Genomic DNA, 14,102 nt, shown 5'->3' on the forward strand with positions numbered 1-14,102 from the left:
ACTTAAAATTACCTACATAGTTCATATATTCAATAGAAAAACTACAGTTAGAGCCGATTCAAAGAGTGATTTTCTACTACACAAGTAGACATACATAAGACTTTCTTTCATCATTAACAAAACTTCAAGCGCAAGCAAAATGGATCTTATGTGTAAGGCTTATGCCTTATTTTAAGGCTTATGACATTATCCCCGTAAATAGCATAATCGTTTGCAGTAATTATTATATACTTATATTTTCCATTAATTCTACTCAATTATCATATGTTTAGCAAGCAGTGAACATGATTTACATGATTTTCGTACCGCTGGTATTATGGGCAATTCTTGTGTACTTTTTCGGTACTCGGAACCACGACTACTGGGCCAAGAGGAACGTCAAGCACGACCCGCCCGTGTTCCTGTTCGGAAACAACTTCAAGGGCTACTTCGGACGGAAAAGCTTTACAGAGGTAGCCAACGACTTATACAACCGGTTCCCCAACGAGAAAGTTGTCGGTTACTACAGAGGATCCACTCCCGAGCTGTACATAAGAGATCCAGATATAGTGAGGGATATATTAAGCAATGATTTCGCTTATTTCTATCCGCGGGGCCTCGGCAGGAATCCGGACGTGGAGCCGTTGCTGACGAATCTGTTCCACGCAGACGGCGACCTGTGGAAGCTGATGCGGCAGCGGCTGACGCCGGCGTTCACCACCGCGCGGCTGAAGGCGATGTTCCCGCTGGTGGTGCGGTGCGCGGAGCGGCTGCAGGGCGTGGCGCGCGCGGCCGCGGCCCGCCCCGGCGCCTGCGACGTGCGCGAGCTCATGGCGCGCTTCACCACCGAGTTCATCGGCGCCTGCGGCTTCGGAGTCGAGACCGACTCCCTTCGCAACGAAGACTCCCATTTTAGAAAGATCGGCAGGCTCATGTTTGCCAGACCGGTTCCGTTCATAATAAAGTTCATGATGTGGGAACTTTTCCCTCCGCTAAGATCCTACATTCATGTATTAGATAGGAAACTCGATGCATCTTTTTTTGATTTCGTAAAGAATATAAGAGATGTTAGGCAATGCAAGCCCTCCGGCCGCCATGATTTTATAGACCTGCTCCTGGGATTAGAAGTCAAGGGAAAGATCGTAGGCAAATCAATTGAGCACCAGAACCCGGACGGTACGCCTGCGACTGTAGACATGGAAATGGATTTGAAAATGATGGCGGCTCAAGTGTTCATATTCTTTTCCGCGGGTTTTGAGACGTCCTCGATGACCACAAGTTATACTTTGCACCAGCTTGCGTTTAATCCTGTATTACAATTTCAAATACAATTGGAGATCGATGAAGTCCTTCGGAAATATGATAATAAGTTGTGCTACGACGCCGTGGCGGAGATGACGCTGCTGAGCATGGCTTTGAAGGAGGCGATGAGGATGTTTCCGTCGCTGGGCGTGCTGAACCGCGTGTGTGCTCGGCCTTACACGTTCCCTGAGCTAGGGCTGACTGTGGATCCTGGAGTTAAGATTGTAATCCCGGTGGCAGCGCTGCAGAATGATGAAAAATACTTCCACAACCCGCGGGAGTTTCGGCCAGAGCGATTCAGTCCCGAAGAAGTAAAAAAGCGACATAAATATGTGTATTTGCCCTTTGGAGATGGGCCCCGAGCATGCATAGGTAAGTCACTGGAACTCGTGTGTGTGGTTAGTGACATTTGATACCTACGACTTACGGTATCTATGTACACCTTCCACAAACATGTTGCATAGTACTTTGTAATCGGTCTGCCTTCTTGCATAGTGTCTAGTGACTCTAATAGTTGTCGTCCCCTATAATCTTAAGAGCCCTTCAACGTGCACACTAGCGCCACAGCTAAATAATCGTGGTTATTTAAATTTAACGAAAGATAGTGAAAAAAGAGGGCCGCTACGTACTGTATTGTGTATTTAAGTACCTTTTGAATACATCAAACTAGTTTTTGTGTTGCTGGTTTCGTCGATCTAGGAACTCAAAACAAAAACGGCCGTTTCAACTTTGAACGCATAGATTGACGAGTCCAGCGACATAAAAACTAGTCTGATGTATTCAAAAGGTACTTAAATACACAATACAGTACGTAGCTGCCCCCTTTTTTCCAATATCTTTCGTTAAATTTAAATAATCACGATTATTTAGCTGTGGCGCTAGTGTGCACGTTGAAGGGCTCTTAACTCAATTATACACATATAAGATGAGTTAGTTAAATGAGTTCTGTGTGCAGGATCGAGAATGGGCGAGATGCAGTCGCTGGCCGGGCTGGCGGCGGTCCTGCAGGCGTGCAGCGTGGCCCCGGCGGCGACCACACAGCGGGTGCCGCCGCTCGACTCGCGCTCTAATATCGTGCAGGCTGTGAGGGGAGGCCTACCGCTCCAGCTTACTGTTAGGGGCCAATGATGACAAAATCAAATAACAACACGTATTTTTATTTGTAATAAAAGAAAACAAATAGTGGGTTCTAATTCATATACATCATAAGCCTAAAGCAGGCAGGTTAGATTTTGAAACATGATCCCCATGATGATGATGATGAGTCCCCATTTATCTCGGGAACGCCCGCGCCTTTTCTGCCAAAATAAAAAAAAAACGTAGGTATTCATTTCATTAAGTTTACACTTCATATTTATTAAAAACAAACATTATCTTTTTGGTAAATCCTTAAAGAATTATGAAAAAACCTGTGGAGGCTTACCAACTTGTCAAAGAACAATTCGCATTTATCCCACCACACCCTTATTTTACACACTGCAGAAAACCGCAGCCCTAAGTATTGTGTTCCTGCCGGTGGCTAAGGGTAACATTCCATTTCCAACGACAGCTGCACTACTGTCAATTTTACTTTGGAATTTGACAATGACAGCGACGCGTTCAGTACCGGTAGTGCAGCTGCGGTTAGAAATGGAATGTTACCATAAGGTTGCCAGCGTTCAACGAGTATGCAAAGTGTTAGGGTCCGCAACGCGCATGCAACTTCTCTGGAGTTGCAGGCGCCCATAGGCTTCGGTGACTGCTTACCATCGGGCGGGCCGTACGCTTACTTGTTTCTTATCGACGTAGTATTAAAAAAAACATGTTTACCAACTTGTGAGTTTTTCATTAAAGTGCAAGGCTAAGATGCGTACGCGCTCATTCAGGGTCACTGACTATTTGTACTCTGTAAAAACGTTACAAACTAAAAAGAAATCGGATGCCATTTCCATTTCACTATACTGCTGAGAGTGAAAGAACCTGAACCCACGGAGCCTTAAATATGTAATAGCATTCCGTTGACACTACGGAGAGTATGGACAGTGGCGGATTTGCAGTCTTTGCCGCCTTAGGCCCCAGGCCTTGTAGCTGCCCCTTTCTCAGCACCCATCATATCGACATTTTGATTTTGTTCTTGTTATTATCAGCTAATTTTTTGGCACAATTTGGCGCCCCTAATATCTTGCCGCCCTAGGCCCGGGCCTACTTGGCCTTAGGGCAAATCCGCCACTGAGTATGGAGTCCGACTGTGGAACCCTAAAAATTGAAGAACCGTGGCCAATGAACATGATATATCTTTACGAGTATTGTTGTTGTTTATTTTGCCCTTGATCATAATAACTGCCGGATTCGAACTTTAAGATACGTCAATTAATAGATCTAGAAACGATATGGATTAGATGTGTCAGTGTCAGATGTGACGTATTAATTGTTTGAAGAAACGTCACATTTGATACTGAAATAGGTATCTAATTCATATCGTTTCTAGATCTATTAATTGACGTATCTTAAAGTTAGAATCGGGCCGTATATCTGACTATAAGTTTTTGTTGCACTTAAAGTTTTGCAATCTGACCCTTCTAACTTCGATTCAGGTGTACAATTTACTCTGTACCCTTAGGCCCGTCTTTCACGAGGCTACTCTCAAGCGATTTGTGTTTCGTACGCGTATCCTACGCGTCGCTTGTGAGTTCCCGTCATATTTATTTCCTACGTTTCGCACACAAGCGACGCGTAGGATACGCGTACGAAACAGTAAACACAAATCGCTTGAGAGTTGCCTCGTGAGAGACGGGCCTTAGTGTACAGTCGATAGCGTGACGTGTGACGTACGCGTTTGTGTTAAGTTTCATTTTGTATGGGATTTTCCGCGCTGTCCAAAATACCATACAAAAATAGACATAGCGAAAATGCGAACGCTCGTCACGCTTACACTAGGGGTTCTGTTATTGCACAAAAAAATTAAGGTGTATTTATTACAAATCCAGATCAAATTAATAACTTATTATTACAATCAGAACACGCCTCCATGTGTATTAGGTATTGAACTTGAATAGTAAAAGATCTTTTGTTCCGAAAGTACATCATCATCATCATCATCATCTCAGCCATAAGACGTCCACTGCTGAACATAGGCCTCCCCCTTGGACCTCCATTCGTACCGGTTGGAAGCCACCCGCATCCAGCGTCTTCCGGCGGCTTTAACAAGGTCGTCCGTCCATCTTGTGGGTGAAAGTACATACTTTTGTTAATCAATAAAATTTAATCATAGCTTTTTTAACCTTTAATAGGATTTACAAATAAATGTGAGACATTGAGACATAATAAACGCTACAGATTTTTAGTAAAAGAAAATGCCGACTCATATAAGTCGTCGTCTAGTACCCACAACACAAGCCTAATTGAGCTTACTGTGGGACTAGGTTGATCTGTGTAAAATTGTCCTATAATAATATTTAATATAAGACTAATTTCGTAGCAACATTCGATCCCTCTCACATCTAGGTATACAAACATCATATTTTCAAGTGCCTAACTTAAAAAAAAATATGTATGTATGTACTTACTACATAGTTATCGTCAAAATAAAAATTTTGGCTAGTCAAAAATAAGCCTTCTCATAGGACTCCTATGATCTTACTTCGTCAAAATATGAATGGAGTATTACATATTTCCATCGGTGCGCAAGCGGCGAACAAATAATTATCTCGGCAAAACCACTATAATATGATCTTTAGATTATAATAGTTGAGCATAGTCTCACTGCATACTTACACTGGTCATCCTAGCCTTCGCTCGTGTTATGTAAGCGATATTAATATTCCCTGCGCCTGAGTTTATTAAAACAGGCAGTATGCGAGGTCGCAGCATTTTGATTGGATCCCGTGCGTTGATCGCTCGCTTCTGGCTGAATTTTATGTTTTTTTTAATTTGTTTTCGAATATTTCGTTTTCGGCCAGTGCCTGTGTTGTGTGAGTGAGTGAAATTTTATTGGAGTGTGTTGTGACATATTTTCAAAAATGAATGGTAAGTTTTTTTTATATCTACACTGGAACACGCACAATTAGGTATATAATACTTACCTAGTGTACCTATATAAGATAAAAAATGTTTTTGCAAAAAACGCGGGTAGTTGTAAATCTTGGTAGGGTAGTTGCGCGTTTATTATGAAAAAACTTCTGTTCTTATTTCCAATTAAATACTACTGTATAAACATCCTTAAAATAAATCATAACAAGAATAATGAGATAAAAAATTGATGCATCTTTAACAGGTTGACATGCATTTAAAAAAAAGTATCTTCTCAACCAAAATACGATTCCCATTCGTATTCACTTGGTTCACAAAAGCTTCCCATATTTTTTTGATACATAGACACGTAAGTTTACTAATTATGTATAAACAAAAGAAAGATCACCAACTTCATAATTATTGATCGTAAAACCTGACACACCTCCGCCTTCAATAGTTTTAATGCAATTACTTGGCTCTCGCTTAAATTTGCTAATTGAAAAAAACTTAAAGGGATATTTCTAAAGATCTATCACTTAAGATAAATTTGGTAAAGATGTAACTTACTTACGAAGAGGGGTACCTTTGCCCAGCAGAGGGACACAGTGGGCTCTATATAATAATTCATAATAATGTAACTTACTGCAAAAGCCGTAAATAAGTAACTCAGTGCTCAATAAGTTACCAACCTTTATATAGGTAGGTACTTATCCGTTTTTTTTTCATTGCTCGCTTTTTGTATTGCCTAATGTCCATTTGTATATACTTACAAATTATTTTCTTTAATGTTGCTATTAATATTTTGTTTATTTTTTTTAGCAAAAGGTCTAATAAAACGAAAAAAAAATACTCAACCTGATGGCAAAAGGTACCTAAATGTACCTACCTACTCACATACCTAGGTACTTTACAAGGACTCGTAGCAAACTTTTTCTTACAGTTGCAAGCATTTGTACTGAGTGCAATTTACTTAAGCATTTTGAACTTTAAGCTGTGAATGGTAAGGTCGATAATTCAACCGGTTATTTTGTTGTAAACATGTAATTTTCATTGTAATAAAAATGGCAGTTGTGTTACCGGACGCAAACTGGATTACTGCAGGAATGAGACCTATTTTTTTTTATTTTACTTTAGTGCATTGACTTTAATGCATGCCTAGTTAGTTATACCTGTTTTATTATGGAGGCATAGATGCGGGTACCTGAATCATCTATATATTAAGGAATATAACATTACCTACTCATACCTATAGTTTTAATATGAAAACTGCGTCGAACGAAACCGCCTCAATTGGAGGAGGGTATCCCAATATGGACCGGCAACAAACTTGGCGGGACACATCTTTTCAAAACATAACATCTTATAATTAACATGCAACATTAACTAGATTAAACTAATTACATGATCATCAAACATGATTTAAATAATGAAAATAATAAATGACAAAGCCTGATAATATGCCTAGCTTTTGTCAAAATAACTTAAGTAGGTACACACAATATTTTCTATGGACATATTCGTCAGATCTGTCTGACATACACATCTGTATTTATTTACCTATCCCTAATTTTACCGATTTTTTTAATAAAAATGTATGTATACAAGGCTTGTGTATTAACAAATTATTGTATTAAGTACGTTCTTAAATCGTGTATCAGTACAGAACTCCTAGTGTTCATTCGATAGCGTGACGATCGTTCACGTTTGCGTTACGTCTATTTTTGTATGCGATTTTGAACAGCGCCAAGCGGGTCATTTTGGAAACTCAAAATCCCATACGAAATGACTTAAATGACACTTAAGGTGACAGTCCATTTTCAACGACAGCTGCATTACTGTTCATTTTACTATGAAAATTGACAATAACCGACGCGTTCAGTACCAGTAGTGCAGCTGCGGTCAGAAATGGAATGTTACCATTAACGCAAACGCGTACGTCACGTCACGCTATCGAATGAAATTTGCAGTAGGGGTACAGTTTACAGGAAAACCCATTATCAAATTAAAATACCGGCCTTGGTTGATAATAGCTGCATTGTTATATCGTTACGGTTACGTTTCAAAGATCGCGTCTTGATTTGTAAGTAGCGGCCCGATCCGAACAATGTTTCTAAGGCCCACTTGCACCATTCCACTAACCCGGGGTTAATCGGTTAAACTGTTAACCTAGTGTCAAATTGTATGGCTAACCATGGCAACTCCTGGTTTAACCGGTTAACCCCGGGTTAGTGGAATGGTGCAAGTGGGCCTAAGAGATCACTGCGGTACGATACCGATATTTCAGTGTCAAAAGTGACGTTTTTGGTTGAAGAAATGTATATTTATTAACTCACATTAATTATAGACGGGTCTATTACCTTTATTTACCGATGTTTACGACGAAAAAGTTTTAAATATTATAAAAGTATATCTGCTGTAGGTTATTCTAGAACATTGTATACATCGTCAACCGGCGACAAGTATTAATAGGTAATTGAATACTTAGTTGCTGTTTAATTAATGGAAAACGTAAACGGTGACATAGCAGCCAATGAGAAGAGTTTACACACCCAGGTATGCCATAAGATAAGGTATATTATCTACCTAGTCAGTTACATAACTAACCTACCTGTGCCCAGCGAGGGAATACATATAGGTACCTAGACCTTCGTCTCATTACCTTTGTCTCGGTACATTTTTGACTTCAAATACGGTTCATATGACTGACTTATCTGACACTAAAACTTACGGCTCGATTCGGAAAATTTAGATTTCTACTAGACTTCAACAAGTTACGATATGGATAATTTAAAGATATTTGTAAGATAGATATGTCAAATTTGACGTTTCCGCTATTCTGGAGGTCCTTTTGAACGATTTCGACAATTTATGACTTAGATATCCAAGTCACATCTAGTCGATATCTAATGTAGATCTAGTTGATCTCTAAATCGTCTCTAAATCTTGTGATTATCTCGAAATCCGAATAGGCCTGTTATCTCTTCTCCATATATGTACATACTTACTACGCCCGAAACTTTGAATATCATCCAAAACGCCATTTACCGTTATTAAAAAAAAGTTGTGATTGGTCAATAAAAATTTTGATTGAGCGGCATTACAATATTTGACCTTACACAATACATTGTGGTGTCATTTTTTAGCTCCACTCAGACAAACGGCCCGATTCTAACTTTAATACGGCCCCGACACTATCATGGATACTGACATTACTTTGACGGAATGACGTTTTTAGTGATAGTGTAGGGAGTGTCATGAAGGAATGACGGCAAGTAATGAAGTTTAGTTTAATAATTTCCGTCAGTATTGGAGTTATGTCAAAGTAATGATACTAGAAATGACATTATACTGACAGTGAATTGGTTAGATAAGATAGGTACGCGATACTACGCCAATTAATAGATCTAGATACCTACGATATGAATGAATGAATGAAAACATTTATTTTCAGGCAACTATTGGCCCATAGATAAATACCTTAAAACTAGCATACATATTATTACAAAATATATCTTAAAACTAAAAACACAATTATGGTTGTGACGCAGTTCGCAACCCCGCAGTGTCAGGGAGACGGCCGATATGTATTGGATCAGCGGTTCTCAAACTCTTTTGGTGATGGAACCCTTTTGGCAAGCGCAATATTTGACGGAGCACCAAATTCAACATTTTCGTTCATCACTGTGGACCAGATATACCTATAAAAGATAGCTGGTTTTTTTTATTATTACAAGTATTTTCGCGGCGCCCCAACAGAGGCTTTGCTTGGCTGGATTAGATATGTCAGTGTCAAATGTGACGTTCCTTCAAACAAATACAACACTTTTGACACTGACACATCTAATCCATATCGTTTCTAGATCTATTAATTGACGTATCTTATCTTAAAGTTCGAATCCGACAGAAATTGTATGGGAACTGCACGCTAACTGCAACGTCGGCCTGCAGCTCCCATACAAGTTGCAGTCGGGTTGTCCTTACAGTTACATTGAATTTCCTTTTGTTAATGTAATGTACAACATATAGATGGCCAAGCAAATCTTGTCAGTAGAAAGAGGCGCGTAATTCATATTTTCTATGAGACGATATCCCTTCGCGCCTACATTTATCAAATTTGCCGCCTTTTTCTACTGACAAGATCTGCTTGACCAACTTTAGTTTGTTTGCACGTAATAATTCGCTATATGTCGTTATTACTGTCATGAACTCATGAAATTATTTAGATATTTGGCCTTGAAGAAGTAGAAAGTGCCTTCGATAAATAGTTATTTTATACGGACTTATAAACACGCTTAGGCTTACTTGCACCATTGCACTAACCCGGGGTTAAGCGGTTAAACCTTTAACTCAGTGTCTAATTGTACTGGTAACCATGGTAACTCCAGGTTTAACCGGTTAACTCCGGTTATGGTGCAATGGCGCTTAACGTCCTTGAATTGTGTCACATAACTGTTTTAATATAAATACGTCAACAACTCTAGAACAATTCCGTACACGGCGGGAAGAAGTCGATATCTGGCGGGAAAAAATTGAAAAAATTTGAACCTTATATCATTTCATTTTAAGTTCAAATTCCTTCAGTAAAATATCTCGAGTTATCAACTTCTTGGAAGCGCTGGTGGCCTAGCGGTAAGAGCGTGCGACTTTCAATCCGGAGGTCGCGGGTTCAAACCCCGGCTCGTACCCATGAGTTTTTCGGAACTTATGTACGAAATATCATTTGATATTTACTAGGCGCTTTTCGGTGAAGGAAAACATCATCGTGAGGAAACCGGACTAATCCCAATAAGGCCTAGTTCCCCTCTGGGTTGGAAGGTCAGATGGCAGTCGCTTTCGTAAAAACTAGTGCCTACGTCAAATCATGGGATTAGTTGTCAAGCGGACCCCAGGCTCCTATGTGAGCCGTGGCAAAATGCCGGGATAACGCGAGGAAGAAGAAGAAGAGTTATCAACTTCTTACCGCCGTGTACGGAATTATTCTAAAAATACAGCGGGCCTACCGCGAAATACGTTCGACGTCACACTCACACTTAAGTTACTTACGTGTGACAGTGACGTCAAATATTAACCTACTGTAGGTAGGTACGAATTTACATGTGCGACAGAGAGGCAACACGTCGAACGTTCGCGGTAGACCCTCAGTTTTCTTCCACTGTTTATGTATTTTTATTTTCTTATTTGCTACCTTGTTCATTATGTTTATTTGTAAAGCAAATTATAATTAGGTATGCGTTGGGCTATTTACGTCGAAACAGGTCCTAAAATAATCTGGAGCTATTCTGCCGCCTTAAGAAAAAAAACCATAACTAACAAAAAGTAAGTTTCGAGAAAAAGCCAAAAAACTTTGCACTCCTGTTCAAATAGGTTAAATTCAAAGTACAAAGTTGAAACTTTTGTTAATGAACAAAGTAATTGTGTAGAATTTTTATGCGTTGTAAATTATTCGATTATCTATTTATTTAAATAAGTTATTTAGAAAAAATAGTTACTGCCTCGTGATATAAATAAAATAAAAATATCTTTACTAACATTAAATGACATAAGTGTGTACTTATGGTTTTTGTGTTAGTTTTGCACTACGATGTCTAAGAAATAAAAACACAAGTACACAGTTGTGCTTATGTTACTGACCGATCTCGAAGCTGAAAAAGCACAATTGGGTACTTTATGTTTTTTTTTGCTTAGTTAACGTTATCAAATTATGATTTATCTCGTTAAAGGAGTTCTTAAAAATACGACGAAGATTCAGAATTATTTATTTAAAGAAAACAAATGAGATATTTTTAGAGATATTTGATTAGTAATGTAATATAAAACTAAAAAAATGCATAATTAGATTGCACAAAATAAGTACAAATCTGCCGTCAAATGGTAGAACGCTGCAAGTCAAAAAATGCAGTTTTGAGAAAAACGCATTTAAAGGTTTGAACATCCCGGCCTTTGAAACACCCATTTTTCATAAACTTATAAGGTTGAAATTTACACAATATATACCTAAGAGTGCATTTTATATAGCCGACTAATGAAAATTTTATAAATTAGTGTATTTATTTAAATATTAGCCATAAAGTGTTTTGACAATAAGATCCAACTAAAAATAATTTATAGAAGTTCTTAGCAAAACGCTGTAACTCTATAGTTACATCATTTTGCCATAATTATTTCCTAGTTGCATCGTTTTGGCCTTTAGGTTATAACACATAAAGTGATTCATTGAAAAAAGAAAACATTGTAAGTGTAATTCTTAAAATGGATATGTAATTAAAAAAAATTAAATTAATTAGGTTATTGGATTTTTTAACTTTCAATTTTGATAAACGATATTAATATCAGTTTTTCAGTCTCTTGCCGCGTTTTGGCGTATTCTATGCTCTTAATTTAACAATATTATAATGCAAGCAGAACGCTGCAGGTACCACTTACAGCGTTCTGCTTTACCCAATATTATGATGTATTAATACGACACAGAAATAAACACGCGTTAACTCTTGTTACAATGTTTTGGTATGCTTAGACTATAGTTGCCGCGTTTTGACAGTTTTCTACAGACTTAATTAAAACAGATATCAAAAATCTGAAAAAAGGGGATGATAGAAGAACATAAAAGGAATCATTTGGTCCAAGGCAACTTAAAACGCTGTAACTTGAGTTGCAGCGTTTTACCATTTGACGGCAGAAATGCTATTAGGGACCTTTAAAATGTCATAATGTAATACAAAACTGAAATAAGGTACAAGTAGATTGTACTAAGTACTAGTCCTTAATTTATTGAGATGGTGCTGATGTTTGTGGCTAGACATGATTTTCTTGAATGTCACATCTGGTCATAAGAAGCAACCGTCTGCTCCTAGACGACTGCCGCATCGTTAGTAATCTGATAACCAAAACAAAAAAAACGCACCCACAGCCAAGAAGCAAGCACAAACAGCCTTTGCATTCTAGAATAAAATATGGTTAGAATGAGAATGTTAGATACAGCTCAAACACTCAGAAAATTATCAATTTTATTCCATTATAACAAAACGTGCAATCATAAAAATAACAACAAAGCGATACTCATGAAACAAAGAATGAAAAATAAATAGTCGGAAAATGCCTGTTTCATGAACAAGCATGACATTGGGCGGTGTATCCCATACTAACATTAAGCCATGTGCCAATGTAAAACTGTAAGTGTTATTTTGCAACATACATAAAGCTCGGTGGTGCCGGAGTGATCACACATAGGACCGAAACTTCAAGCCACGTTATTTTAAGCCATTGTACCTTAAATTCGTGGTTAGGGTTATAATATTATGTTTTAGTCTCAATAGACAAGTTACTTAACACCAATATACGAGTAAATAAAGAGATAATGTTAATTCCAGATACGCATAGGTATACATGTGAATACGCGCGCCATGCCTTAACGTAGGTACCTACTAGAATGACCGCGACAAATATACCTAAATTTATTCAAAAATATAGGCAAAATCTGGAATACGCGACGAGATGAGAAACGTAACATGGATATAAGTAAACTTACAAATAATTTTTGACACTTATTACAATCACGTATACACATTAACACTTCTAATATTTTTTGAAGTAGGCACACACAGGAGTAATTAATACGTGCGTCGTACGCGCCACCTCTTCCGAAGGAAAGTAACCAGGAGTGAACCGGCCAAAATCTGTCCTTATAGGGGACCGGAGGGGGACTACCTACTAGCCTGATAAAGCATAACTGAGCACAACGTTTAATAAATAAAGCACAAGTTTACTTTTTTTGCAACCGACACTAAGCAGAAAAAGTATAAGGAAGAGTCATACGAGATAGAAAAAACATAACGTGCAACTTATGTTTTTTCAGATTCCCAGAGTTATGATTATTAAATTATTTTATACTAACAAGACTGAACACTTCTGTCAACTTATGGGTTTTTTACATAGAAATTTTATAGAAAACCAATATTATGGTTTTTCTTCTTGTGAAATAATTGTTGGGCTCAAATTCAAGACAAAGGAAAAAAACACAAGTCGTCAATTTAGTACTTTTCTGTCTATGAATATACACTTATGCTTTTTCTTTCTCAAAAAGGCAGTAACTTTACCAAAATGGTGTGTAGTTATGCTTGTCTAAATCGTGACCTGTTAGAGATAAAGAAATAACTGCTAGATAGAAAAATCACATTTTTTTTCCTGATTTTGAGGGTGTCAATAACTCAATTTCGCAAAAATTGTCACTTATGGTTTTTTTTCTTAAGGCGGCAGTATTTATAAACATCAAACTTCCTTAATATTTTATTTAGTAAATAGAATGCTTTCAATTCGAATAAAAAAAACATAAACATATATTTTGTGTTTTCTAATAAATTCAAATATTTTCAATCAATTTCCATTTTCTTCAACAAAAGAACGTATAGAGTTAGACCAAGAAAAGTCTGTAGCGATTTTGATGGCCCACGCAATGCAAGTGTTATTACGTTATAATTTCATAGAAGTTTGACGTTTAACATAACACTTGCACTGTGTGGGCTCTCAAAACCCCTGCAGACTTTTCTTGGTCTTGCTCTATTCATTTTTATTTATTATATTAATTTAAAAGGGTCGGTCTTTCAATTTAAAGGTTGTGGGTTCAAACCCCGACTCGTAATATATTTTTTTTCGGACATAAGGATGAAACATTAATTTATATTTACCTGTCACTTTTCGGTAAAGGAAAACAATATGACCTATATAATTTTCGTCTGGGTTAGAAACTCAGATAGCAGTCTTTATCGTAAAAACTAGTGCCAGCGCCAATCCCTGGGATTAGGTTGCCATGATGGGTTTAGGATGCAACAAAGAAA

General features: G+C 37.8%; 2 protein-coding genes across 2 annotated transcripts in view; both read left to right on the forward strand.

The window, feature by feature from the left end:
• The first annotated feature begins 229 nt into the window (after positions 1-229).
• On the forward strand, positions 230-2,409 carry LOC134665711 (cytochrome P450 6B1-like). Its single transcript, XM_063522675.1, has 2 exons — positions 230-1,653; positions 2,237-2,409. The coding sequence occupies exons 1-2, from the start codon at positions 285-287 to the stop codon at positions 2,407-2,409; spliced, it is 1,542 nt and encodes a 513-aa protein (XP_063378745.1). The 5' UTR covers positions 230-284.
• A 2,713-nt stretch (positions 2,410-5,122) lies between these two features.
• The window catches only part of LOC134665690 (very long chain fatty acid elongase AAEL008004-like), a 47,085-nt gene continuing 38,105 nt past the window's right edge, over positions 5,123-14,102 (forward strand). Inside the window, exon 1 of the mRNA XM_063522643.1 lies at positions 5,123-5,286. Within this exon, the coding sequence (XP_063378713.1) occupies positions 5,280-5,286 (7 nt within the window). The 5' untranslated portion in view covers positions 5,123-5,279. The remainder of the gene's footprint in view (positions 5,287-14,102) is intronic.

This window comes from Cydia fagiglandana, chromosome 7 (assembly GCF_963556715.1).
Source record: "Cydia fagiglandana chromosome 7, ilCydFagi1.1, whole genome shotgun sequence".
NCBI classification, from domain to species: Eukaryota; Metazoa; Arthropoda; class Insecta; order Lepidoptera; family Tortricidae; genus Cydia; species Cydia fagiglandana.

What these genes read in the sequence shown, in the direction of transcription:
- LOC134665711 (XM_063522675.1), top strand. Translation starts at nt 285, where the DNA reads ATGATTTACATGATTTTCGTACCGCTGGTATTATGGGCAATTCTTGTG. An exon ending in TGGGCCCCGAGCATGCATAG is followed by an intron (nt 1,654 to 2,236) that starts GTAAGTCACTGG and finishes TTCTGTGTGCAG; the next exon opens with GATCGAGAATGGGCGAGATG.